The 26,768-nt window shown below is 39.6% G+C and overlaps 2 protein-coding genes across 2 annotated transcripts in view; one reads left to right on the plus strand and one right to left on the minus strand.

Annotated features, from left to right (window-relative positions):
* Nucleotides 1–21,167, plus strand: part of LOC6046567 (MOG interacting and ectopic P-granules protein 1) — a 31,396-nt gene extending 10,229 nt beyond the window's left edge. Inside the window, 8 exon segments of the mRNA XM_038262856.1 lie at nucleotides 13,181–13,721; nucleotides 13,724–15,732; nucleotides 15,796–16,089; nucleotides 16,351–16,407; nucleotides 16,563–16,832; nucleotides 16,894–17,073; nucleotides 17,144–17,504; nucleotides 19,898–21,167. Coding sequence (XP_038118784.1) covers nucleotides 13,322–13,721; nucleotides 13,724–15,732; nucleotides 15,796–16,089; nucleotides 16,351–16,407; nucleotides 16,563–16,832; nucleotides 16,894–17,073; nucleotides 17,144–17,504; nucleotides 19,898–19,902 — 3,576 coding nt within the window. The 5' untranslated portion in view covers nucleotides 13,181–13,321 and the 3' untranslated portion in view covers nucleotides 19,903–21,167.
* Nucleotides 21,168–21,310: 143 nt separating this feature from the next.
* On the minus strand, nucleotides 21,311–25,824 carry LOC6046568. The gene is made up of 3 exons (XM_001863710.2): nucleotides 25,474–25,824; nucleotides 21,887–21,976; nucleotides 21,311–21,810 (listed from the first exon to the last, which is right to left on the minus strand). Exons 1-3 carry the CDS (start codon nucleotides 25,689–25,691, stop codon nucleotides 21,423–21,425), a joined length of 696 nt encoding a protein of 231 aa, XP_001863745.2. The 5' UTR covers nucleotides 25,692–25,824; the 3' UTR covers nucleotides 21,311–21,422.
* Nucleotides 25,825–26,768: the final 944 nt, after the last annotated feature.

Genomic DNA, 26,768 nt, shown 5'->3' on the forward strand with positions numbered 1-26,768 from the left:
CAAACATACCTCTACGAACGTTGGTGGTGTGTTGCAACGAACTTGGTAGACGTAGAACCCAACGCCAAGTCAACTTCAAGTAACGGTCGTCGGTGGTGGTTGATGGTAAATTGTTGGAAAAGTGACTGGACGGATTTCTCGACGATAGCGTTGTTGTTGTTGCTGCCAACTGCAAAGGGAAAGGCGATAAAGGTGTGGAGGTTGGAGACGATGCGAGAAGAGTAGGGGGGGGGGGGGATATTTTTCTGCAAAGTTTACTAGAAAGTCGAAGAAGCTCTCTGCTGTGTTTGTAGTGGTGGAGTATTATGAGGAATCGTTGTACACGAATTTGTGTCTGAAATTCAAATGCCAAATGTGTTCTTTTCCTTAAAAACCGTTGTTCAAATATTGCCAAAATATGTTATATTGAGTGTTTGAGTGTATTGATGAGGTAATACAGTCCAGACTCGATTATCCGAAGTTCGATTATTCGAAGGATTGTATGGGACTCTGAATAATCAAATCATGACCAAAAACATTGTAGTTTATTTATTTCCATGTTTACCATTGAATTCGGGTTCTGCGACCCCATTTTAGTTAAATTTGAATATTTGTTTGCCTTTTAAATAAATAAAAAAAAATGCATTTTTTTCACAATGTTATCACCGCAATTTTGGCCGTCATCTTGGAATTAAAAATTCTTTATTATTTTTGAGTAGTTTATGACCACCAAAAATCAAATAAGGAAAAAACTTTTTTTTCGTGATTCGATTATACGAAGTGAAATCTTCTCGAGACCTTAGGATAATCGAGTCTGGACTGTATTTACATGTTTTTTTTTTGCCAAAGTAATCAGTAAAAAATCTTCAACGAGAAAGCAATAAATAGACACTCCGAGAAAATATTTCGAATTTCACCTTGTAAAATTCCAGCAAACGCCACCTCTTTAACGATGCCAAATATCAGACCAGTTGATTTTTATTTTAACTTAAGGTACTAGAAAAAGTTGTGGTACAATTTTGAGTGATTTGGCATTAATTTATAAACATTTAATTATTTAAAATTACATTCGCAATACTCAAAAGAAATGAAATACAATCAATTTGCTGGAAATTAAATTAAATAAATTTCTAACATAAAAAACACATACATTTAATATCTTTCCGTCTCGGAATAGTTCTTTCAAAAGACCTGAGTTTCAAAATGAGCCGTGGCATCTTTCTTTCGCTATTTTTAATGAACCTGATCCTTTGAGCGCTTATTTGTCCTACTTTTGATGAATTACACCTGTTGCGATGAGAATGATGTCCCAGTGTATAGGCTCAGCCCAGTGGGAACATATCTTGCTTATACTATCAACTATAGGGATTTAAGTAAGAATGAGAGGTAAAAGGTTGAATGAAAGACCCTAGAAAGAAAGTATAAAAGATCACAAACCGAAAAATAAGGAAAAGATCCGGTCATGCCAATGCCAGTCCAGGATTTGCGGAGAAGTTGGTCATAAAAATAACAAGAATACTGAAAAATTGTAAGTAAATTATCTAATTAACCTGTACTTATACATAACTCATAAATTGAATAAATAGTTTTAGCTAATCGTCAACAAAACTCACTTGAACTGATTTGCTTCAGGAAATTCAGTACCGCCGACTCTACCTAATCTCAACAACACCGTTTTCGAGATAAAGTCGCCTTAAGTTTGATTTTCGTGAAAATTATGCAACTTTTTAAATCCGATTCATATGTTTAAAAGTGAAAATATTATATATTTTTTAATTCAAAACTAACATTTGAATAGGGTTGAAAATGTTCAATTATGTCGTTTATGTTTCAATTTGAAACATATCATTACATTTTTTTCAGAAAGATCAGAATGTAAAATGATCAGTCCTAGATTAAATTTTCAAAAAGTCATATCTGCATAGGAAACCCATAACGGATAGGTTGTTTTGAAAATTGAATCGTGAGTTTATCTCTATTGAAAGTTTATACTGAGTGTGAGCGGGCTAAGATGTTTGTTTACATCTAAGATTCCACTGAATTGAACATTTCTAGCTGAAATACACAGTAACAAATTGTTTAAATTTGGGGATGTAATTTTGGAAGGTTGAATATTATCTCTTTTATGATGTAATTTTACCTCAATTCAGACTGAAAAAGCGACAAAACAACAGAAATGTGGTAAAATAACACATTTTCAGAGGTAAAATTACACATTTTTTCTGACATAAAAGATGTAATATTACCATGATTTTTTTCTGTGTACGTTATGGTTTTTTTTAATAAATTGTTTTAAAAGTTGACCTAACGGTTCGAATCTCAATTTTTTTGTTGTTTTTTTTTTACTAGATATTAAGAATTGTTCAAGAAGTTCTGGTTTGATCTTGTGTAAATCATGACCGCAAAGCTAGACCAGAATAATCTTAAGAATAATATATCTTCACATAATTGAAATTTTGAAGTTCTCATAACTTTTTAAATTTGAATTGTAGTCGAGGAAAAATGTTCGAAAAATTTGTAACTCTACAATAATAATACGTACTTGATAATACTGAGTACTGATAATTATTTCACAACTTGCAACGACGTCCTGCAAAAATATGTTTTTTTTTTTATCAGATGAGTCATTAAACGTTGTAAGGTGGTCATAAAACTCAATCCACCCAAGCAAGCTCCGGTCTGTCATCCATCGTGCGCGCCGTATAGCTTGGCATCGCCCAAACGTCAAAATCGACAGTGACGCACACACACACAAACAGACGTCAGATCACGCCAGCTCACAAACATACACTCACACAGACAAAATTCACAGAAAAATCCCAATCCGACAACAACCGACCAACTCCGTCCTCCTGCCTCAGTCCGGTCCCTGCCCCGGCATCTCCGACTGAGGGTTGTCGGACCGCGTCGAGTTGGTTGGTTACCCTATAATAGAGTGCTCGATTCTCGTGTCACAACACCCTGTCTGTCTCTCCCTCGCTCTCTTGCCTCTCTCTCTCTCTCTCATTCTCTATCTTCTCTCTTCTATACCAACTTTTCTTCTTCTGCTTCTCTTTTCCTCTTTGCGCTTTCCGTTCGTGTGCCTCCCGCCTGGTCTTTTGTAGGACACCCCATCTGTGGTGGTGTGTCTGTTTGTGTGTGTGTGTATGACAAATCCAAAAGTAATCTTTAAAAAGGACTTGATTGATCGGAAAGTGATTGATTATCTGCTGGTATCATTATAGTTATGTAATCAAAAGACAATATTTTGAATCTGAAAAAACAAACTTGATAGGTCATTTTCAAATGTTAATCCAAATTTTATTTTTCTCCGCTGCTGTTTTCAATTTGCTTGCTGATTCTGCTGCTGCCGTTTCTGTTGCTGGGGGCTTGGGAAAGTTCATTTCCAACCTTTACAGGATGAGCTTTTCATTGAGCGCAGTGATTTGACGAATGGGTTTTCATTAATGATGGCAAAGGTGATGGTTTTTTTTATATTTTTTTGCGGGAATGAAATACAAGTTTTGTATAATTATTCTTAATTTATACGTAAATCTCTGGTTGAAAAATTCTGGAGTAAGTTAAAAAGCTTGCAATGAACGGTATTTAAGACGATTATTTTCAAAAGTAAAACATATTTTTTTCAAACTTTGTTCCAAAGCAATACAAAAGCAGCAGGTTAAAAATGTTTCGTGAAACTTATCTGAAACTTATGATATTTTGTAATTTGTTATTGAAATATTTCCCCTTTTTTAGGACATTGCAAATTTTATTAAAAAAATGATTTTTTTTTTCTTAAATTAATTGATATTTTGCTATTTGTGGCCACGTGAACACTTTTTGAAATTTAAGATTTCCAAGAAAATCGAGGGGTCAGTAGATGCTAAAGGAGGTATTAGACTATGGTAAACAAACAAACAAGCAACGTAGACAAACTGGCACACTGTCAAAATGTGCGAGTTTTTTTTTGTTTGTTTGCCGTAGTTTAATACCTCCTTAACAGCTAGGCTATGAATAAAAATATTTTTTACAAGTTTTCTAAAATTTCATGCTTCTTCAACTGAAGAAAATTTTAGGGGTAAGCTTTAATAAATCATACAGTCCAGACTCGATTTTCCGAAGTTTCAATTAACCGAAGGTTTCATAGGAAGTTCCTAATGAGCAGTTCTCTCAGATTTCAGTCATTCGATTTTTTTTTGTATTTGTTAATCCGACTGAAACTTTTTTGGTGCCCAAAGAAGCCATTTTGCATCATAAGTTTGTCCATATAATTTTCCATACAAATTTGGCAGCTGTCCATACAAAAATGATGTATGAAAATTCAAAAATCCGTATCTTTTGAAGGAATTTTTTGTATTTTCAAAAAAAGTCACCTAGAAATAGATTAAACTTGAAAATGGTGCATTTTATCAAAATTTCACTATAGTACTTTTTGATTGCAAATTTGATTTTACATCGAAAAATGAAGTTGAAAATTTTTGCGACCAATATTTGGAGTTTTTGAAAAAAATCAGTATTGATTGAAAAATTCATAACTCGGTCAAAGATTTTTTGCACAACCTGGAGATTTCTGAAAAGTGGGCATTTTATGTCCTCTAAAACATATCAAAAAATAAAAAAATAAAAATAGTGTTTTTTTTTTGCAAATCAAGTTTTAGTGACAAAAAGTTAAATAAAAAATCACCAATTTTTTTACCGTGTATCATTTTTTTCAGTGTAGTCCATATTCATACCTACAACTTTGCCCAAGACACCAAATCGATCAAAAAATTCCTTCAAAAGATACAGATTTTTGAATTTTCATACATCATTTTTGTATGGACAGCTGCCAAATTTGTATGCAAAATTATATGGACAAACTAATGATGCAAAATGGCTTCTTTGGGAATACCGATGGCACCAAAAAAGTTTCAGTCGAATTAAAAAAAAAAAACAAAAAAAAAATTCTAAAAAAATACCGATTTCGTAGAAAATTGCTCTAATTGAATCGTGAAAAACAATTTTTGAATTGTTTTTTCGTTCACTTTTAGTATTACATTTTAGTTTGGTGACCCCATTTTAGTCAAATATGAGTGGTTACATAAAACATTTTCTTAATATTTCATCACCGCTACCTAGATTAAAAATATACAAATAACTTTCAAGCACCTTAAAATTAGGCTCAACGACTCAAAAATCTAAAACAAAAAAAATTAAATTTAATTAAGTCCAGACTCGATTATCCAAAGATTCGATTATCCGAAGTCTAGACTACCGGCAACTGGGGTGAATTGGGACACATGGGGCAAATTGGGACAGTAGTTTTAACCATGTTTAGCACAATATTTTGATTTTTCTGGTTGGTTTCGGATAGAACAGACTCAGACCAACAAAATGTGTATATCCATTTCCTAATTTAAAACCTTAAAGTGCTCTTAACACTGCTGTCCCTATTCAGACTGTAGTCCCGATTCACCCCAGATCACGGTATCCGAAGTGAGTTTTTTCGAGGCCTTCGGATAATTGAGTCTGGACTGTATTCTTAAGTAACTTTTATTTTTAAATTTTTAATTTAAAAAAAAAATTGTAGCGCTCCTAATCCTTCTTCCTGCCCCAGTGAATAGTGGAGATGGGAGCGGCCGACAATGGATGGCTTTCATGGTGCTGCCTGTCCTGTTTCGGTAGAATTGGTTTTAATACCCTTTAATCATTTTCTAGGCAACCTGGGCTGGACAATCATCACATATACATGACGAAATCTAGTCTGCACCCCGCTAAGATCACCATCTCCATGCGAATGCGAATAAAAAAAATCGGTAGTGCTGCGGATTCACGTAGTATTGGGTACTTCGCCTCTGGAGTCTGAAATTCAACGACTCCGACTCAGATTCCAGCTTTAAAAAATACCCGACTCCATTGACTCCGACTCCAACAACTCCCACGGAAAGTTGTTGATTTGTTTACTCCGACTTCTGAAGATTTAGCGACCTCGTCTTTGACTCCGGGTTGGCAGTATTAGCAGTGATATTTCGACCAGGATTTCGAATAATTGAGTCTGAACGTAGGATAATCGAGTTACGTTCAATAATTCAAAACTCCAAAAGTCCTTGTTGAAACGAGCGGCTAAAGAGTGACGGGCACCAGTTTTCTGAGCTGAACTAAATGAAACTTCCTTCCATTTTCGTACGCTAAAAAGCTATATTTTCTTAATTAATAACAAATAAAGTTCACAAGATACAATTTACTCACAAAGTTAAATTTTTTTAACGTGATTATCGAACGAGGACTGTCCTATTTTAGTTGAGTCTTATACTGTTATAAAGCCTTGTATTCAATGCTTAGTCCAGTAACCCTAATCATTTAATCATCTCTTTTCACTTCTTTGTTAGACTAATACCTACTGCAAGTTTTTCTTCCCTTTCATTTCCTTTCTTTCGCTTTGCTCTTATTTTTTTGTCTCATTTTACCTTGCCCCAGCTGTGCGATTTCTGCAGTTTTTTTTTTCAATTTGCTGAAAATGTGTCCTCCCTCCCTTCCCCTTTTCAACTCTTCTCCGTAAACTTCTGTTAGAACTTGAGGTCTCCCCTTTGAATGGAGTCCTCTCGATTAGAAGTCCTACTCAAAACCCAGCCATCACGCAGCATCCGCTCCCCCCCCCCCCCCCCCTTCCCCAAATCCCTTCGAAAGACCCTCTCGGAAGGTAGCGTCATCATCGTCGATCGGTCGGCCATCTTGGATTTCGGCGTAGGATTTTCCCTCGGTAGCAAATTTACGACCAGCAACAACAACAACAACAACATCAGCAGCAGCTGCCAACAACCTCCGCACAGCTTGCTTCGATTCGATACCGGTGCTGCCATCTGGTGGCCCGTTGGCCAAAGCTCTCGACTCGACAAGCCCAGCCAGCTAAGCCATGTTGGCATGGGACGATTTTTCTGCTGGCGGGTGACTACCCACACACACACACACACAGACGGCGCACACATACACACAGAACTCGGTTGGTGTGTGCGCGCTCGTGTAGCTGTAGACTGTCGGAGTTCAGCCGGGCGATCCCCGGGATGGTGGTGACGTGGAACCAGCAGCAGCACACTAACGCTGCACACATACAAACCGGTGTGTGTGTGTGTTCGAAGTGGGGCGGCGTTACGTGGACCAGGTCACGGACGGGGTAGTTCAGGAAAAGGGGAGGGCGGGGAAGGGGCCATTCCGGGGAAGTGGGGGGAAGCCCGAAAGGAGGATTTTATCGATTGGTTTTCCCGGAGTTGATGTCGAGTTCCACGTTGAGACATTGTCGAATCTCTCGGATGTGATGGGATTCCTTTTTTTTAGGGGTCCGGTATTATTTAACTTCCAGAACTATTGCAGATAGTTGTTTAATGAGGGGTTTTCCCTTCATTTGATTGCTGGGTCGAGGGGTCTGATTGAGGAGGAGGGGGTTGGGAGCAGGGAAAGGGAGATGTTTTGTTCAACGTTACATAAATTTTATGGCACGAATTAAAGTGGAACACATTTTCCCTAGGATTGATATTTCGGTGGATCGGAAAATCAATACTTTGACATTTGGGCATCGCCCGAAAGTCGAGTTACTTAATTTTTAATTGTTCAGCATTTTGACGGATATGGTTTATTTATAATTTCTGGCTGGTATGAGTTTCCGTTAAACATATGACTTTTTTGAAAGTGTGCTAAAATTCATAATTTGAATTTTAAGTGCCTATTTTGGTGTTTATCTAAATTGTGCGTATCTAAATCATAAACTTTGAAAAATATTTTCAACGGCCTTAAAAGCAATTCATCAAAATATGATGATCAAAATATAACTAGTTTAATTTTAAAAATATTAAAAAAACGTTAAAACATTTTTAGTGATTTTTTATTTAACTTTTTGACACTAAAATTTGCTTTGCAAAAAACACAATTTTTATTTATATGTTTTAGAGGACATCAAATGCCAACTTTTCAGAAATTTCCAGGTTGTGCAAAAAAATCTTTGACCGAGTTATGAATTTTTGAATCAACACTATTTTTTTCAAAACCAAAATATTGGTCGCAAAAAATTTTCAACTTCATTTTTCGATGTAAAATCAAATTTGCAATCAAAAAGTACGCCCTTTTAACAGGCCAAGGATTGATACCTAAGAGCATGCAATGGCACTGACCTTGTTGCGTGCTCTTCGGTTGACGTCCACGTACGGAACATCCTGGAAGGAGCGTAACTAACTACATCCGTAGTTCTGTTAGATCATCCGAATTATCTTGATCAGAACAGTATAGCTCTGGTTCCTTGCGAGTGTCCTATTTTCTTACCTCCACGTTGGCTTGGTTTTCATGATGACCTAGCTGGTGGCCTGTGGAAACGGATCGTAAACCTTTGACCACCGCGGGTCAGAGTCGAGACGGCTAAAAGAAAGGGGCGCGACAATGTTGGAAAGGGAAGTAATTTGTGATTGTAGACGGTATTGTTTTGATTCGCAGTATGTTGAGTCAACTGCTGTGGATGTACCTGAAACATCGCACAACGGGGTTTATCTTCTCTTCATTCTCAGCTACCACCTATCTCCTATTTTTATTTTGCTCTTCTGATTCCCAATTCTTCACTGATTCTTCTATTTAATATCCAACATTTGATTTTAATTTTACTAACTTTTGATTCTCTTATCTCTCAAAGCTTTTCCACCCTTTTCTATCAATTAATACTGCTGTAACAAACTTTGTTTTGTTTTTTTTTTTCCTTAAAAATATACTTTTCCTTAATGTACTAGTAATATCAAGTCTATTTATCATTCGCCTAATCTTTTTTGATTTTATTGCGAATTTATTTATTTGAATAATTCTGTATCTGTCCTATTCATTATCATTACTATAATCTAAGCTTGTTTTGTATCTCTATTTATTAACTATTGTCTAATTTTACATCTGATACATCTAGCTTCTCATTTTTATTCTTCAAAATACGCTCATCATTCTCTTACTATTGATACTTGATTTTTATAAAATAAATTCTCTTTTACTGTCAATTGTTTTCAATCTTCACCCTTTTTTCAAACAAGTGAGGTTTGAGCCCTTACTCAATTTATGAAATGGTTAAAGGATTAACACAAATATTACTATTGTATTTTTGGTAAACTTTTATAACATGCTTAGGACCAAAAATTGTAACAAAACACCGCGACAAAAGAAATAGCAACAAATAAACAGACTCAACAATAGGGAAGATTTCAGGAGAAAACAATACACAGTAAATAACAACTAGTTTTTGAATTCAAACTAAAAATAAACCAGTTTTTGCTTTAATGAAAATTGATAGGCACACTTTGAATGGTTAGGCGCTTATACTTACATCAAACCCTACGTAATGTACCACCCCCGGCCGAGTTAAAATGCGTAACCGGAAAAGAAGGTGTGCATGCCTGGCACGAACACTCAAAGCGTGTTCTAGCGTGCTGCTCGTACTGACTCAGAGCAAGGGTGAGATGTAGGTGTAAGGGCAGTGCGTGTTCGTCGGGAACCTAGTGCATAAGATCGGTCAAGGCCCGTTCTTACACTGAAAATTGCGAATTGCGAATTGCGAAAAAGTACGCCCTTTTAAAATGTAAGACTTGGTTTAAAAAATTTGAAAATATTTTTTTCGAAAAGAACGGAAAATTTCACGAATGTTTCATATTTTAACATTGAAAATAGGACCATTAGTTGCTGAGATACCGAGGTACTGAGGTTGTTTGGGTGAGACTTAGAAAACATCAATTTTCCTGTTTTTAAACCTTTGCATGGCAATATCTCAGCAACAAAAGGTCGTATGAACAAAATTCAAAAAAGCAAAATATAGAGAATTTTCTCAGATTTTCAAAAATATTTTTTTAAAAGTGGGCAAACATGTGCACCAATTAAAAAAAATGAAAAACTGCGACTATTTTTAAAAAAGTTATCTAAAAATGGCTTTATCTTAAAAATGGTGCACTTTATCGAAATTTCACTACAGCACTTTTTGATTGCAAATTGTTTTTATTTTAGATTTTTTTGAAAAAATCAGTATTGAATCAACAATTCATAATTCTGATTTTTTACACAACCTGGAAATTTCTGAAAAGTTGGCATTTTATGTCCTCTAAAACATATTAAAAAAAAAATAAAAAAAGTGTTTTTTTTCAAATCAAGTTTTAATGATAAAAAGTTTAATAAAAAGTAACCATTTTTTTTACCTTGTATCATTTTTTTCCAGTGTAGTCCATATCCATACTTACAACTTTGCCGAAGACACCAAATCGATCAAAAAATTCTTTCAAAAGATACAGATTTTTGAATTTTCATACATCATTTTCGATGGACAGCTGTCAATTTTGTATTGAAAATTATATGGACAAAATAATGATGCAAAATTGCTTCTTTGGGCATACCGAAGGCACCAAAAAAGTTTCAGCCGGATTAAAAAATACAAAAAATAAAATTGAAAAAAATAAGACCGATTTCGTAGAGAATTGCCCTGCTTTAAAATAATAAAAAAAATCATTTTAAATGAATCTTAATTGCTTTCAGTACATATAAAAACATCTCTATGAGGGTTTTGCAGCACTTCAGTTTTTTTTCTAAAGGTCCTATAAATAAAAAAAAAAAATCATTCGGTTGTTTTTGAACACCTCTGACGCCGGTTGTAAAATACCCAAAATGCAATTCATAATAAATTTATTTATTGGACTTTTTTTTTGACTCCAGAAGTGTTTGTGATCCCAAGAGATCAAGTCTCTCCATTACTTATGTATATGTTTACATTTAGCTAATTTGCTCAACCACTTTTGGGGAAAAATGTTTTCAGTTAAACTCAAAATCTTTATTTTTTCTCAAAATATTTCACCCAAAAACACAACCAAAGTTGACCCCTGGAAAAATGACAGTTTTTAAATATTGACAAAGTCACATTAAACAAGTCAAACCTAGAATAAAAAAAAACATCTCATGATTAAAGAATTTCCCTTTTAAGCTTATCAAAAATCAAAAATGTGTAAGTTAGAGACAAGAGGTCTGAAATTATCAAAAAAGTGTCCAAGTGGTTTATGGATGGCCCCTTAAGGGACCATCCATAAACCACGTGGACACTTTAGGGGGGGGGGGGTATGGCGATTGTCCACGCTCCATACAAAAAAAGATTTTTTTTCTATGGACAATTGTCCACGAGGGGGGGGGGGGGGAAGATTTCCAAAAAAGTGTCCACGTGGTTTATGGATGGTCCCTAAGTAAAATGTCAAATGAGTGAAAAGAATACACAGAATCACATGATTTCTGCAACTTCAGCAACATTTTGCAGCCAGCAAATGCTATTTTTTTAGCAGCGCTTTTCCGCACTTAACTGCATGTTTTTCAAAAGAGCAAAAAAAAAAAATGACAGGGATATTTACAGTACTTGTTCGGTAACTGGGCCATGCCCAAGTAGGTTGTAATATCAAAATCGATTTTCCAGCACATCTATTTTCGAGATCCTTCTGGGGTCCTAAACAACTCCCCAAAGTTTGGGAACGATTGGTTTAGTCTTCACTTTGCGCAGTGCGATTCAATTTTCCATGGGAATTTGCAAGAGAAAAATATTTTTTTTTAGATTTTAATATTTATAAAATTCACGTTTCACTTTAACTGGGCTGATTGAAAAATGACGAGGGAATCGTCAGTGCAATATTTTAAAAATAAAATTGCACAGTTAAAATAACTCAGAAATATTTTCTGAGTAATCCGGTTATCCTTTAAATTTCCTTAAAAACTTTAAAACGATTTTTTTTGTTGAAATCGATTTTTGCATCGACTGTCCCCTCGGTCATTTTGCTTTGTTATTGTTTTTGACGGATGACTGCTGTTTCACTGGGCTACGGTCCAGTTAGCGAGCGCCCCGTTGAAAAGCAGCCCAGTTACCGAACAGGTACTGTACCAAAAAATTATCTATTTAGTTAAAAAATACGGGAACGGGTTTGCTGCTACTTCTGCTTCTCTCTTTGCAGAAGCTGAGCAAAGTAACTTTTGTTGAAGTTAAGTACGTGAACACTCTGCTTCCGATTCTGTGTAGAATTGCAGAATAAATTCTACAGGAACGGGAATAGACCTATTTCATAATACAGTTCGGTGAAATGTCCCTTCTGCGAATAAAACACAGATCCTTAACCCTCTAACGCCTAGAGCTTTTTGCTTGTCGTAAAAATAGTAAATGGCATAGTTTTGGTACAATAATGCAGGAAATACTTTACTTTGACCCACAAACATCGAGTTGGGGCAAAAAAGTAGAATTTGAAGTGGTGCACCAGAGCACCATCAGGAAGATGAGCAACTTTTTTTTAAACCACAAAATCTCGTTTTCTTCAAATCTATTGGTTCATTTGTTTGGAAACGCTTCGAAATGTGTTAAAAACAACTTATTCTTTGCTGCAAGACCATATTTCTGACTACAAAACTACAAAAACTACAAAACTACAAATTCTAAAATCTCTGCATTTTCATGTTTCTTTGATTGGCTCATTCAAAACCCACAAACAACCATTTTCATGAAAAATTAAGAAAATAATAAAACTATTGGTCTAATAACAATGTTTTGCCTTGTTTATGAATAGTCAAAACGTTTATAAACTTTTGTTTTGATAAAAATAAGCTTTTTCTGTAATTTAGAAAAAAGTGCTCCTGAATATTTAGTTGCTCATATGCCTAGGTGGTGCTCTGGTGCACCAAATGAAAAAGGTTGAAAAACACAGAAAACCGGTCCAAACTCACAATGTTATTCATAGAGGTTCTTGTCCAAGGTTCAAATGATAGCAAAACATTTTTTGTTTCATAAAATTTTGTGTTTGTTAATTTTTACGGGCTTTCGAAAACAGGTCTTATTTATTTCCCTAAAATTGGCCCATTTTTGTTTACATTTCACACTGTAATTTTGCTTGTGCTTAACCAAATTTGATGAAATTTGGGGAGATGTTAGTATACATTCTACATGAACACCTGCAACTTAAAGCACCATGAAAAGTTGTGTCAGTTCCGAGATATTTGAGTTCAAAGTTTTGGTGCTCTGGAGTAACCATGGGCGGGAGAGGGTTAAAAATGAATGTCTGATTTTACATATTTTCGGGACAAATTTGTTAAATAAAATGTACACCTGCAAGAGAATGATTTGCCCATAATACGCAAAATTCACGTTTCTTTTGCCCTGAACCATACTCAAGGATTAATTGAAAAATAAAGTACTTGCCAAATGATACTTTTTTTTTGTTCGCAGTAACTCTTCCACCAACCACACCGGACAGACCCAGGAACCAAGAAATCCAACCTCCCTCGAAAGCGCTCGCGCCCACCTCCCCTCTGCAAACCGAGCGTCACCCGTCCGAGCGTCGTCACCGTGGCGTCGTCCGTCGAGGACATGGGTGAGGTCGGAGCGGCCGCCGCGACCGCCACCAACGAGCAGCACGATCAGCCAGAACAGCCCGAGATCGTCAAAGCGAATGGCGGCGAGCTGAACGGAACGGTTGCTGATGTAGTGCCGGCCAAAACCGTGGAGGAAGAGGATGTGAGCACAAAGGTGGCCGCCACCGACGATCCTGCCCCAAAAGTCAGTGAGAGTGAGGCGGACGAGAATTCACAGACTTCGCGGCCGGTCAGCAGTAACGGGCCAACGGAGGACGAGACTTCGCAGGATGACGGCGGGGAGGAGACGGAGGAGAGTAGACCGGCGCCAGGCAGTGAGAACCAGGACACGGTAGAGTCGATGGAGGTGGATGAGACGGAGGGGAAGGGGAAGAATGGAGTAGAGGGGGGTAAGAACGGGGGAGGGGGGGTAGTGATCCGTTGGGAGGTGGTGGGGAGGACGAGGAAGAGGATTCCAAGTCGAAGGGTGCGACGGAACCGATGGACGTGGATGCGTCCACGAATGGGCACAGCACGACGGAGAAGACGGACAACGAGGTGATCGATGACGACAGCGACAAGCCAGTCAGTATTAACTCGGACTCGGAGAATGAAGAGGAGGACGACGAGGAGGACGGTGGAGAGCGGCCAGCCCGGAAGAAGTCGAGCGCGGCTTCGGAGAGTTTGGATGGAAATTCCATGTCCAGCAAGTCTAACGGAGGGGACGCGACGACGCCGGCCAGTACCAAGCGGCAAAATGGGGACTGTGAGGACGTGACAATTCTCAGCGATAAGGAAGAGGATTGTGTGGTAATTGATGACGAAGATGGAGATACGAACGGTAGCAGCGTGGCCAGTGGGAAGAAGGCTCCGGCGGAGGATATTTCTCCGCGGAGAAGCTCGCGGGTAAGGAAAAGTATCCTTCCGTCGGACATTTCGACGATCGACGATGACGATGACATCGAAGAGATTATCGACGATCCGCTGAACCTGGCGGCAAAGCGGCCACGACTGTCGATCAATCCGACTCTGCAGCAGAACTCGTTCAAGGGTCAGCTGGGGCAGACGCCGCAGAAGTCACTGCTGGCCAGCAACCAGCAAACCAAAGATGGCCTGGTAATCATCGACACGAACACGCTGATCAGCCGTGTGGGAAACACGACCATTACGGCCGCCACTCCGGGAACGCCAAAGTCTGCAAACTCTTCGTACTCGTCACTGGCGACAGGCATGTCCCCGAACAACTCGTACAGTTCTCCGGGCGGAGGCCGCAGCGTGCTGAATCCGGTTGCTGCCGCGGCCAACCTCACGAAGGCAAATCCACCCGCGTTGGCTCCGTTGTTGCCGGCTCTGACAGACGACATGTTCGTGCTGGAGGCGCCGTCCTTCATCGTGCCGTACATCTACGAGAAGCCCCCTCCGGAGAACTTGCGCGACATCGTCACCGAGCTGGAAGCGAAAATCCGCGAGATTCGAAAGAAGCTGGAGGAGGCCGAAGACAAGGACGACGATAATAGCCAGGAATCGACGGCGGAAAGCAAGAAGTCCTCGGCGTCGGCCACCGAAGTCGAGTCGGAACCTGAGGCCAAGAAGAAGAAATCCAAGCGGAAACCTCCGGTGAACAGTGATGACGAGTGGGACGAGATGGACACTTCCACGGACGATGAAGCCTCGGATGAGGAAGGCAAGACAAAGGTCCTGATTAAGGAGAGCAAGTCGGACATTGAGATGATCAAGGAGCACATCATCAGGCCATCGTCGAAGGATGATCTGACCAGCGCCAGCAGTACCTCGGCGGGTAGCAACGTGGCGCAGACCGATCCGAAAAAGTCGGAGAACTACTTCGAGAACCCGCTCGGTAAGTTCTTCATGAACATCGGCGTGAACCTGGTGCAGGAGTTTGTCCAGACGGACCTGCTGCGGCAGCAAAAGAGGAAACGTGACCGCGAGGGCAAACCTTCCGCCAGCACGCAGATGGCCATCAACTCGCTGATGAAGAACCTCGAGTTGAGCAAGGAAAACAACCGTCCGTTCAAGTTCGAGATCAAACGCTGCGAGTACTGCCCGTTCAAGTCGGAATCGGTGCTGGCGATGGCCCACCACTACGAGACGCCCCACATGCGGAACTACGTGTACAAGTGCAACTACTGCTCGTACGAGACGCGGCCACCGCACGACATTCTGTTCCACATGGAGGCGATGCACAACATCAAGGGTCGGCTGGAGAAGGCCCCGATGTACCACGCCTGTCCAAACTGCCCGTTCGAGGACAACGGCAAGTCCAAGCTGGCGCGACACGCCGTGGCCTGCATCAAAAAGTTTAAACCCGAAACGAATCTGACCCCGCCCATGGACTGGGAGCCGCCGGCGAAGATCCCGCGCATCAAGCCGAAGCACGGCCTCGTCGGAACGGCCACCGCCTATCAGGTAAGATCCCCCCCGGGTTGAAAATTCAACTCAAAATATAATCGCTCCCCCCCTTCCTCGCAGGCAATGACCGCCCAGCAGCAGAAGAACATGGTGATGGCGAACCAGCGAGTCCAGACGTCCCCGAACATCAACCCGCTCAACATGAACAACCTCACGGCGGCGGCCCAGGCCGCGGCCATACGGGCTCGCGGGGGTCGACCTCAGCCCGTCAACGCACTCAACTCGGCCTCGGTGCTGCGGGCCGGCGTCAACGCCGGCGCCCTCCGAACGTCCATGTCGCCCGGAATGGTAATACCCAATAACTTCCAGCTCTCTGCAGCGGCGATCGCCGCTGCCGCTAACAAGTTCTTGCCGGTAAATTCCTTCGTATTTATTTTGGTTCGCTTGTGTTGGTTGCATTACACTCTACGAAACGGTTCCATAACGGTGTTTGGTTTGCGCTAATCTTCTGAGACGAACACACGGACATGCAAAACATTTAACAAGGATTTTATTTTTGGTGAACACTAACTACCCTCCTTCTGTACAGAACCTTATTTTATTTACCTTTATTTTCTTTCTTTGTTATTTTTTTTTTTGCACCACCTTACGTAAACTCTGCACTCTACTATTAAGGCCCAGGCCGCTGGACGATCTCTCCTATCAAACTCTAACGCATCGGTGACGATTCAGGTTGGTTTCTCTTTAGTTGGTAGAACTCTCTTGTTTTCAGTTTTGAACTTACTGGCGAAGGTCTCCAAGCGAGAACTGGTGATTTGTGGTAGCTCGTAACCCATAACTCCCAACCACCAAACTAACACATTTTTCGTTGTTTTAACCTCGCGCAGAACTCGATGGGCATGAAGAGCCAGGTCAAGCCGAGCCAGACGCCCAGCATCTCCATCACGCCCCTGCCCCGCCAGTCGGCGAACGCCGCCACCAACATGGCCGTGGCGGGTGCGCTGTCGAAGCTGCAGGCAGCCGGCACGTCCGCGGTCAAGCCGGGCCAGAGCCCGTCCGGCGGCAAGACCGCCTTCGTGGTGTGCGAAATCTGCGACGGGTACATCAAGGATCTGGACCAGCTGCGCAACCACATGCAGTGGATACACAAAGTCAAGGTATAGGATCGCGTTTGTCAGTGTTCAGAACATAAGTTTTAACGTCTAACCTTGATTGCAGATTCACCCGAAGATGATCTACAACCGGCCGCCACTCAACTGTCAAAAGTGTCAGTACCGCTTCTTCACGGATCAGGGCCTGGAGCGGCATCTGCTCGGTTCGCACGGTCTGGTGACGAGCTCCATGCAGGAGGCCGCCAACAAGGGCAAGGATGCCGGACGTTGTCCGGTTTGTGGACGGGTAAGATCCCCTTACTATTATAATCGTCTAAAAACATTCAAGCTCACCCTCTATCTCTCCCTCCCTTAAGGTATACCAATGGAAGCTGCTGAACCACGTGTCCCGCGACCACAACATGACGCTGAAGCCGGCCCACCTGTCGTACAAGTGTACCGTGTGTACGGCCACGTTCGGCATGTACAAGCAGTTTGAGAGCCACGTGTACTCGGCGCACAGCACCGTCGCCAAGAAGGCGCTGGACAACAAGAAACCGGGCGGCGCCGCCGGTGGTCAGGCGGGTGGGAGCTCCGGGACGCCGACGCGAGCGGGTGCCGGTGGGGATTCGCTGCTGAAGCCGCTCAAGATCAACGACGAGATCACGATCATCCCGCAGCCGACGGCGGGCGGCGGAAGCCGGGGCAAACCGATCGAGATCGAGAGCCATGTCATTGGTGAGTGAGAAGGTGGAATTGAGTTTGAATTTGTTTTTGGCTTTTTTTCAGGTAACGTTTCCCCATCACGGACTTACGAATCGAATACTTGTTAATGCGATTCATCCTAAAATGTGAATGATTACAATGGATGTCGATGAAGTAATGTGAGGAAAGATGGCACCACAATACTTGGCCACAATACTTGGAATCAAACCAAAACAAACCTTAAAGATCTTAGAACAAAACAAGTGCATAGAGCATAGAACCGGCAACGACGCCAGCAATGAATAAGGAAATCCACATCAAATAACGAACAAACTAAGTAGCCCAAAATCTTATATGGATACAATGGATCTCGATTTATGACTTTCCAAGTGAAGGCAATCGGCAATGGCACAATCTCTACAAATGTCGACAGACGGCAACAGCGGCTAAGTCCTAGATAATTGAATCCCATATCAATTTTTATCGTTCTGGCAACGAACAGGGAAACCCACATCAAACAACGAACAAACTAAGTAGCCCGAGATCTTCTATGGATACAATGAATCTCGACTTCTGACTTTCAAAGTGAATGCAATCGGGAGGTTCAAATGGCACAATCTCTATAAATATCGACAGGCAGCTACATATGCTTAGCCCTAGATACTTGAATCGCACGTCCGCAAAAGAGAAGTCCGTAACATAATGCTTTAGCTTCGTGAACATTTGGATACCACCGATTATCATCGTTCTAGCAACGAACAGGGAAATCCATGTCAAACAACGAACAAACTGAGTAGCCCGAGATCTGCTATGGATACAATGAATCACGACTTCTGACTGAACTTCCCGATGGCACAATCTCTACAAATGTTGACAGGCAGCTAAATATGCTTAGCCCTAGATACTTGAATCGCACGTTCGAAAAAGAGAAGTCCGTAACGTAATGCCTTCGCTTCTCAAACATTAGTTTTGCCAGGCAACGATCAAATCAAATCGAACAAACTAAGCAGCCCAAGATCTGATACGGATGCAATCAAACTCGACTCATGACTTTCAAGCTGAAGGCAATCGGAAAATTCATTTGGTGCTCTCCTCAAATGCATAGCTGAGCCAGCCCTAGGTACTTGAATCGTACGTCCCAATAAGGGAAGCGCGTAACGTAATGCTTTCGCTTAGCGAAGATTGGGATTGACACCGAAATAGAGCTTTAAGGACAATGTCAAAAAAAATCATGCAGTCTAGAAGTTCTGTTAAAATTTGACTACACTTGGACTTTATCAAGCAGAATACAAAAATCCGCATCCAAACTAGCCTGGCAACGATTAAGGAAATCCAACGCAAACAGTGAGGAGATTCAATTTACCCAATTTCTACGAATGTCGACAAGCAGCAAGGGCGACTGAGCCCTAGATACGTAAAACGTACGTCGCAAGAAGAGAATTCCGTAACAATTGACACCGAAGCTAGAGCCCTTAGGACAAGGTTCGTTGTCATAAAAGCCAAAAGGAGTCATGCAGTCTAGAAGGACTGTTGAAATTTGACTCAAGCTCCACAATGTTTCATAGAAGCGTTGACAAACGATAATTCTAGAGTAAATTTTCATTTCAATATCTTTGCGAAGGAAACCCATATCAGATCGGTTCACATGAAAATTTACGCTAGAATCTAATGGAACGTTGACTACAGTTTGACCAAATAGAGATTATGAGTTCAAACAAAGTCAGTCTGGCTCTCTCGACCACGTCCCTGATGTAGGACGCCACCACCAACAAAGCAAAATGACGGAAAGTGTACGAATTTGGTTAAGAAGCAGTTGCCAGCATTGGGTTATTGATTCAGTCAAATTTAAATGATCATAGTACGGAGCCCAACATATCTAAAGTTGCCAAGTAGCACATACAATAGAAATGTTAAACATTAATGCATTCTAAATTTTGGACCTATAGTACTCGATTCGTACTTCGTGATTGAGAAACCATTCTATCCTAGTTTTAGCCACAGGCGGGAAGAACATATCAATAACAAAACTTAACAAAACGGAAGTTATAACAGGAAAATGTACTGGAAATAACCTTTAAAATAAACAATTTTGATAATGCAATAACACTTGATAAATATTTATGTTATTTAATTGTTATCAAAATATTTAAACTTGTTATTATCGTGTTATTTTCAGCACATTTTTATATGACTTGTCTCTGTTTTTTTACAGTAGATCCGAGCTTCGTAATAACAATGCTAATATCTAGAGTTTTGTTAGATAAGGTCCTATAAACATAAACATAGGGAATTCCATAGCTTTAAAAAACTCTAGAAATTGATGTTATTACTGCCTCCTCGGAAAGTCTAAAGGTCCCCTAAATTTTCCACAGTAAATCGCAAGTTGTTTTTCAAATCTTTCCTTTCTCTATCCTTCCTCGTTCCAGATTGAACATCGCTTCCGATAGTACCGTTTCACTAGGCAGTTTTTTTTTAAATCATACCAATTACCACTTTATAATCGGATGTATCATGTGAACAAAGCGCGCGCAGTAACTAAGCAAATAGAAGAAGAAATCTACATTCTTAAGACAAATTGGAAATAAAGCATCAAGCTTGAGAGATTTTGATTCACACCGTCTTTTTAACACCCGACGCCACACTCAAACATTTTCCGTATGTTTTACAAACTTCCAACCGACGACTCTGCAAATAAATTTCTTATCAAATTACAAGTTCCTACTGGTGTGGCAGCTCTGCTGAACATTTGTCAACTGCTTCATTTTTGCAACCGATGTGCACACAAAAGAAAAGTTTGTATTTTAAACCTCCACAATCTTGCATGTTACGAGCACCTCTCCCAACTATTCCATCCCTTTGCTAGAAAACAGCAAATTTCCAATTGATTTTTGTAAAGAATTATCCCTTTTTTTTATTTGTTTGAGAAGCAAAAACCCGTGTGAATACATTCAGCGCTGCGTAAAGGTACAGTTACTGGATAAGAGCAGTAAATATTTATAAAGAAGATTGATAGAAACACAGTTTTGGCGCTTGTAATCCTTGTAAATCTAAATTTAAAGGAGGAGTTTGTTCGTGCTAGGGGAAGGTGAACCACAGGTCCCTAACCCAGCAGCAGTGGACAAACTGAAAACATTACCACAATACGACGGAATAATTATCACTATGATTGGAAGTGGCACACTATAATGGAAAACGTGCGCGTGCGACTTCTTAAAAAAAAACTTTCAATATTTTGTATATTTTTGAAATTGCGTAACTTATTTGATTTATTTTTTTCGACAAAAAGCAAACACAATTAAACTACTGTTTAAGGAGTAATTAAATAAAACGCAGTAACGACTAAGCGTAGTGAGTATACTTAAGTTAAACGATTTTTTTTTCTGATAGAGATCTAGCAGTAACAGCAGCAGCAGCAGCAACAACAACAAAAACATCTTATTGTATTAAATGGTACATGATGAAAAGGGAAAAAAAAGTATAAAATAATAAAATTACGTTAAGGTTCACAGAATTTAAGGCAGTACACTAACCTCATCAAGTTGCACGAGAGAGGAAGAAAGCAGCGAAAAGGAAAAGCTAAACTGGGAGTGAATGAGTGACAAAATGTGGGAAGCATTATTATTAAAGAAAGCAACACAAAAGTGAAGAAAAATACTTTATAGTCTAAATAAAGAGCCCATAATGATGAGCAAGGAGCAAACGTTGTTTGTGGCGCGAAACTTGAGAACGTCCCCGAAAGTCGCCTTCACTTAGCACTTGTGAGCGTGCAAACCTTGGCCGTCATCATCGATTCGGTGCAAAACAAGATCTGATCTAGCAAAAAAAAAAAAAAAAGGAAACACGATATTCACGCTGGTATATTTTTCACACAAAACGCGAAAAAATCACAACCCGCTCACAGCATCACACTTAACCTCTAATTAGCCTAGCAAACGCGCGCGCGTCACCCTCCTAGTCCGTGGTTCCGGAAGACGCCGCCAGCCCGGCGATGGTTTGGTCCAGCGACGTCGGTATCAGCGGCTGGTTCGCGGACTCGATGGGCAGCTTGGCCAGATCGGCCACGCTTATGATGTTGGCCGAATCGTGCAGGTCGCTGATGTTCTGCTTCGAGAGCTCGATGTACGAGGAGTTGGTTTGCGTAATGTTGACGATCGTTCCCGTAATGGGGAGCGTTGCCAGCACGTCCTGCAGGTTGGACACGGCACCGATGTGCACCGGAGCGATTCCGGTTAGCACCTGGCCGTGCACGCTGGTGGCCACCGGGAGGGGGATGTCCCCGAGGTTGATGTGAGTTTTGTTGGCGTTGTGGGTGAAAAACGTGAGGTCCACTTGTTGTTCACTGGGAATAGGAGATTGTGTTAGTTAGGCGGAAGTTGAGTCGAGAGATGATGGTTGAGTCATAGTTGGATACTTACGAAATGGGTTCGTCACCAACTTCGAGCGTGTCGTTGTCCGGTTCGTCCACTAGGATACCGATCTCGTATACAACGGCCTTGATGACGTATCTGGAAGAGAGTTTGATCGACTTTAGATTGAAATTCTAGATATTCTATAATTAGAAACATTAACCAATAATGTTTCTTGTACATTTGGAATTCATAATCTGACGGCTCCCAAAAACATGTTGAATTTGATTATTTATTGTGAAAAATGTTCGAATACTTCATGCAGGCCAAGGGTTGATACCTAAGAGCATGCAATGGCACTGACCTTGTTGCGTGCTCTTCGGTTGACGTCCACGTAAGGAACATCCTGGAAGGAGCGTAACTAACTACATCCGTAGTTCTGTTAGATCATCCGAATTATCTTGATCAGAACAGTATAGCTCTGGTTCCTTGCGAGTGTCCTATTTTCTTACCTCCACGTTGGCTTGGTTTTCATGATGACCTAGCTGGTGGCCTGTGGAAACGGATCGTAAACCTTTGACCACCGCGGGTCAGAGACGAGACGGCTAAAGGAAAGGGGCGCGACAATGTGGGAAAGGGAAGTAATTTGTGATTGTAGACGGTATTGTTTTGATTCGCAGTATGTTGAGTCAACTGCTGTGGATGTACCTGAAACATCGCACAACGGGGTTTCTCTTCTCTTCATTCTCAGCTACCACCTATCTCCTATTTTTATTTTGCTCTTCTGATTCCCAATTCGTCACTGATTCTTCTATTTAATATCCAACATTTGATTTTATTTTGACTAACTTTTGATTCTCTTATCTCTCAAAGCTTTTCCACTCTTTTCTATCAATTGATACTGCTGTAACTGTTTTTTTCCTTAAAAATAAACTTTTCCTTAATGTACTAGTAATATCAAGTCTATTTATCATTCGCCTAATCTTTTTTGATTTTATTGCGAATTTATTTATTTGAATAATTCTTTATCTGTCCTATAAATTATCATTACTATAATCTAAGCTTGTTTTGTATCTCTATTTATTAACTATTGTCTAATTTTACATCTAATACATCTAGCTTCTCATTTTTATTCTTCAAAATACGCTCATCATTCTCTTACTATTGATACTTGATTTTTATAGAATAAATTCTCTTTTACTGTCTATTGTTTTCAATCTTCACCCTTTTTTCAAACTAGTGAGGTTTGAGCCCTTACTCAATTTATGGAATGGTTAAAGGATTAACACAAATATTACTATTGTATTTTTGGTAAACTTTTATAACATGCTTAGGACCAAAAATTGTTACAAAACACCGCGACAAAAGAAATAGCAACAGATGAACAGACTCAACAATAGGGAAGATTTCAGGAGAAAACAATACACAGTAAATAACAATAAGTTTTTGAATTCAAACTAAAAATAAAACAGTTTTTACTTTAATGAAAGTTGATAGGCACACTTTAAATGGTTAGGCGCTTATACTTACATCAAACCCTACGTAATGTACCACCCCCGGCCGAGTTAAAATGCGTAACCGGAAAAGAAGGTGTGCATGCCTGGCACGAACACTCAAAGCGTGTTCTAGCGTGCTGCTCGTACTGACTCAGAGCAAGGGTGAGATGTAGGTGTAAGGGCAGTGCGTGTTCGTCGGGAACCTGGTGCATAAGATCGGTCAAGGCCCGTTCTTACACTGAAAAAAATTGCGAATTGCGAAAAATGTTCGAATACTTCATCATTTATTAATCAAAAAAAATGTCTTTTACGAAAACAAAAACAAAAAATAAAAAACTTAAAAATTGATGTGAACAAACAAAATTCAAAAAAATACTTCAGTATTGCATCGTGCCTAACGGCGCGAAATTAATTTTTTGACAGAACCATAAAAAACAATGCTTTTTGTGATAGTTTTTGTAAAAAATGGAAAACTAAGCCTAATACTTGTTTAAAATTTTGCTTCAATCTTTCCTAGAATCATATGAAAATCTGCATCTTGAAATGAGTTTTTCTGATCGGTTTGGTGTCTTCGGCGAAGTTGTAGCAAAAATAGTTACACTGTAAAACATATCTTAACTTGTAAAATTTTCGTTTTTTTTTGTTTGTTTTAGGGACTCAAAAAGAAATCTTTTAAGTCATAATGCATGTGCTGTGCCTTCTATCGGATGGGGAAGAAAACGTCGGTCCATTTTCGTAAAAAGGGTTTTGGGTGACTCATCACACATAATTTAAAAATTAAATTGGAAATCGAAAAGTACTTTTCTTAATTTTCATGAAGTGCAACATCTTGAATTTCAAGTCATTTTTAGATTAATAAAATTTTCGGGAATTTTGACATTTTTGACGTTTTTAAATACTTTCTGAACAAAATACACCCCGTAAAAAATATTTTTGAAACGCTCAGAAAATTTCCTTAAATTTTCTCTTTGAGACAATAAATTTCGGAGATACAACTTCACAAAGAATTCGAATCGATAAAAATGGTTATGTTGGTTATACAGTAGTTGTTCGGGAACTGGGCGTTGTTAAACTGGGATGCTTTTTAACTGGGCGCTCGATAAGTGAGCCGTAGCCCAGTTAAAAATCAGACAAACGTCAAAAAACCTAAACAAACTGAAATAACTGAGAAGTTACTGGATACAAAAGCATGTTCAATAATTTTGAAAAAAAGTAATTTCAAGCCAAAATTAGAGAAATATAAATAGTAAATGTGAGTTAAATTTATTTAATATTTTATTTTCAAAATATTATGCATCGGTTATCCCCTCGTTATTTTTTGTTCAGCCCAGTTGGCGAGCATCATTCGGTGACTGGGCTACGTTCTCAGCCCAGTTACCGAACAATCAATCAGGAAATTCGTTCTCAAAATACTTTTACATATTCATTTTGTATGGAGACATGTATAAAAAAATCTAAATTACTTCTTTTGACATAGACCATACAAAGATGAAGCTTCATCCAAATCCAAAAATACAAAGAAAAGTCGATTTGGGAAAACCGAGATAACTACTCGTAGCATAGCATAGCATAGGTTTGTACCATGCAGTTGGGGGTGTAACAATGGTCAATTCAATATTCTTAGACATTTTGAAAAAAGAGAACTTGTTTTCTGGATAATTCCGAATAAAATAGTCATATCAACAATTTTTGTAAACAATTTCTAAGTCAAAAACTTATTCAATACAAATTATTTTTACAAATTGACATCACTCTATGCACTTGATAATAAAATCTAAGCCATAACTGAAAATTAAAAGATATTGAAAAATATATAGAAACAAAATGAAACTTTTTACTCAAGATACTCAAATTCAAAACCAAGCAGGAACAAAATGCATTCAAAATGTGGTTTGGTTTGGTTTTCTGTTAATCTACTTTTTGTTATTAAACTTTTGAACTATTATGAAAAATACTTAGTTGCCCCTAATTGGCATACATTCTGAAATACATTTCCTACGGCTTTACATTAAATCAGACAGTAACTTGTTTAAATCAATTAAAAGATTGAGAAATGTAACTGATAAATTATTTTAGAAACTTTACTCACTATTCAGCTGAACCGCATTGTTATTCAACAAGAGTTCTTCCAATCATGAAATTCCACAGCACTTCACTTACAGATCTTTGTGCGTTCCGTTGGTGCTGTTGCTCGACAGCGACTCGTCCGTCTCGAACCCGTCCCCAATGTCCGGATGAAACAGTGTATTCAGCGGATGCACTCCATCCTCGGCAGCAGCAGCTTCGTCATCCAGTACCGGAACCGGAACTCCGTGCAACAATCGCAGACAAAACGCACACAGGACAGCAGCTAGCACCACACCAACCGTTGAGGACATTCTCTTCGACACTTCTTGCTTGAGATTTGAACTGGTCACACAGAAAAATCACACTTGAGTTGGGTTGAGGTTCTGGTTGGTCCGGGTGGGTACGATGGACTGCGACGTGGCAAATCGCGACCGTTCGCTTTATATATTATTTGGCAAGATGGTTAGCACGAGGGTTCCAACGACGGATCGACGATATATGCGAAATGTTGGCAAGTTCCGAGCTCGGTTGGCTGTGGTAGGTGATGATTTTGAGTCAGAACTAATCGCTGAAGAATGGGCTTGAAAATGAGACAAACAAGTGACACGCGAGATGACACTTGAGGGTTGGAAAGAAAGGTATATTGGTTTTGGGGTAGAAGGGCTGTGGAATCTTCATTGATAACATTGAGATCGTTGAGTCATTGAATGACAAGGACATGATATAATATAATATTCATTCAGTTAGTTTTTAGTTTGAAATATTCTCTCCATTAAATAATCATTATCATACTTCCAACTTTTGTGAGAGTTTCTCTGCTGCTTGACAAAGAAAAGAAATTATAAAAAAGAGAATATCTCAAGTACAAGAATGGTATTCAAAATTTATTGAGAGAAATTTTAATTTAAGAGAAAATGGAATTGAAATTACAAGTTATGAAGATGTTTAAGCTGTGTGAATTTTTTTGGTTTTTGGCAAAATCCCCCAATGCTGAGATGCTAATTGTCATATTGGAACAATGACGTATTCGCCAGCAAAACCAGTTCAATCGAATGATCTGTTATATCGAAGTCAAGATCTGGAATGCATCCCAACGATTCACACGTTCCTGAGAAATCAGCCAGAAACCCTCGCGATAATTAATGACTCGTAACGTTGGTTCACCGTAAACAACAAGCTGCGATCGGAGTCTGTATATCGCCGAAACTTTTTTGATAAAAAAAATCCTAGCTCCTCAAAAAGATGGCGATCCAATTTGATCGGAAAGTTTTCGCCGATCGTCACCGAGTTCGAATCTGCGACGGAGTCGATAATTCCCCGTTCAAACAGTGATCAGCATGATCGAACCGTGATTTGGTTAACACCTAGCCCGAGTTGGTCAAATAGAC

The sequence above is a fragment of the Culex quinquefasciatus genome, chromosome 3 (genome assembly GCF_015732765.1).
Source record: "Culex quinquefasciatus strain JHB chromosome 3, VPISU_Cqui_1.0_pri_paternal, whole genome shotgun sequence".
NCBI lineage: Eukaryota > Metazoa > Arthropoda > Insecta > Diptera > Culicidae > Culex > Culex quinquefasciatus.

What these genes read in the sequence shown, in the direction of transcription:
- LOC6046568 (XM_001863710.2), bottom strand. Translation starts at nt 25,691, where the DNA reads ATGTCCTCAACGGTTGGTGTGGTGCTAGCTGCTGTCCTGTGTGCGTTT. An exon ending in AACGGAACGCACAAAGATCT is followed by an intron (nt 21,977 to 25,473) that starts GTAAGTGAAGTG and finishes ACTCTCTTCCAG; the next exon opens with ATACGTCATCAAGGCCGTTG. An exon ending in GTTGGTGACGAACCCATTTC is followed by an intron (nt 21,811 to 21,886) that starts GTAAGTATCCAA and finishes TCCTATTCCCAG; the next exon opens with TGAACAACAAGTGGACCTCA.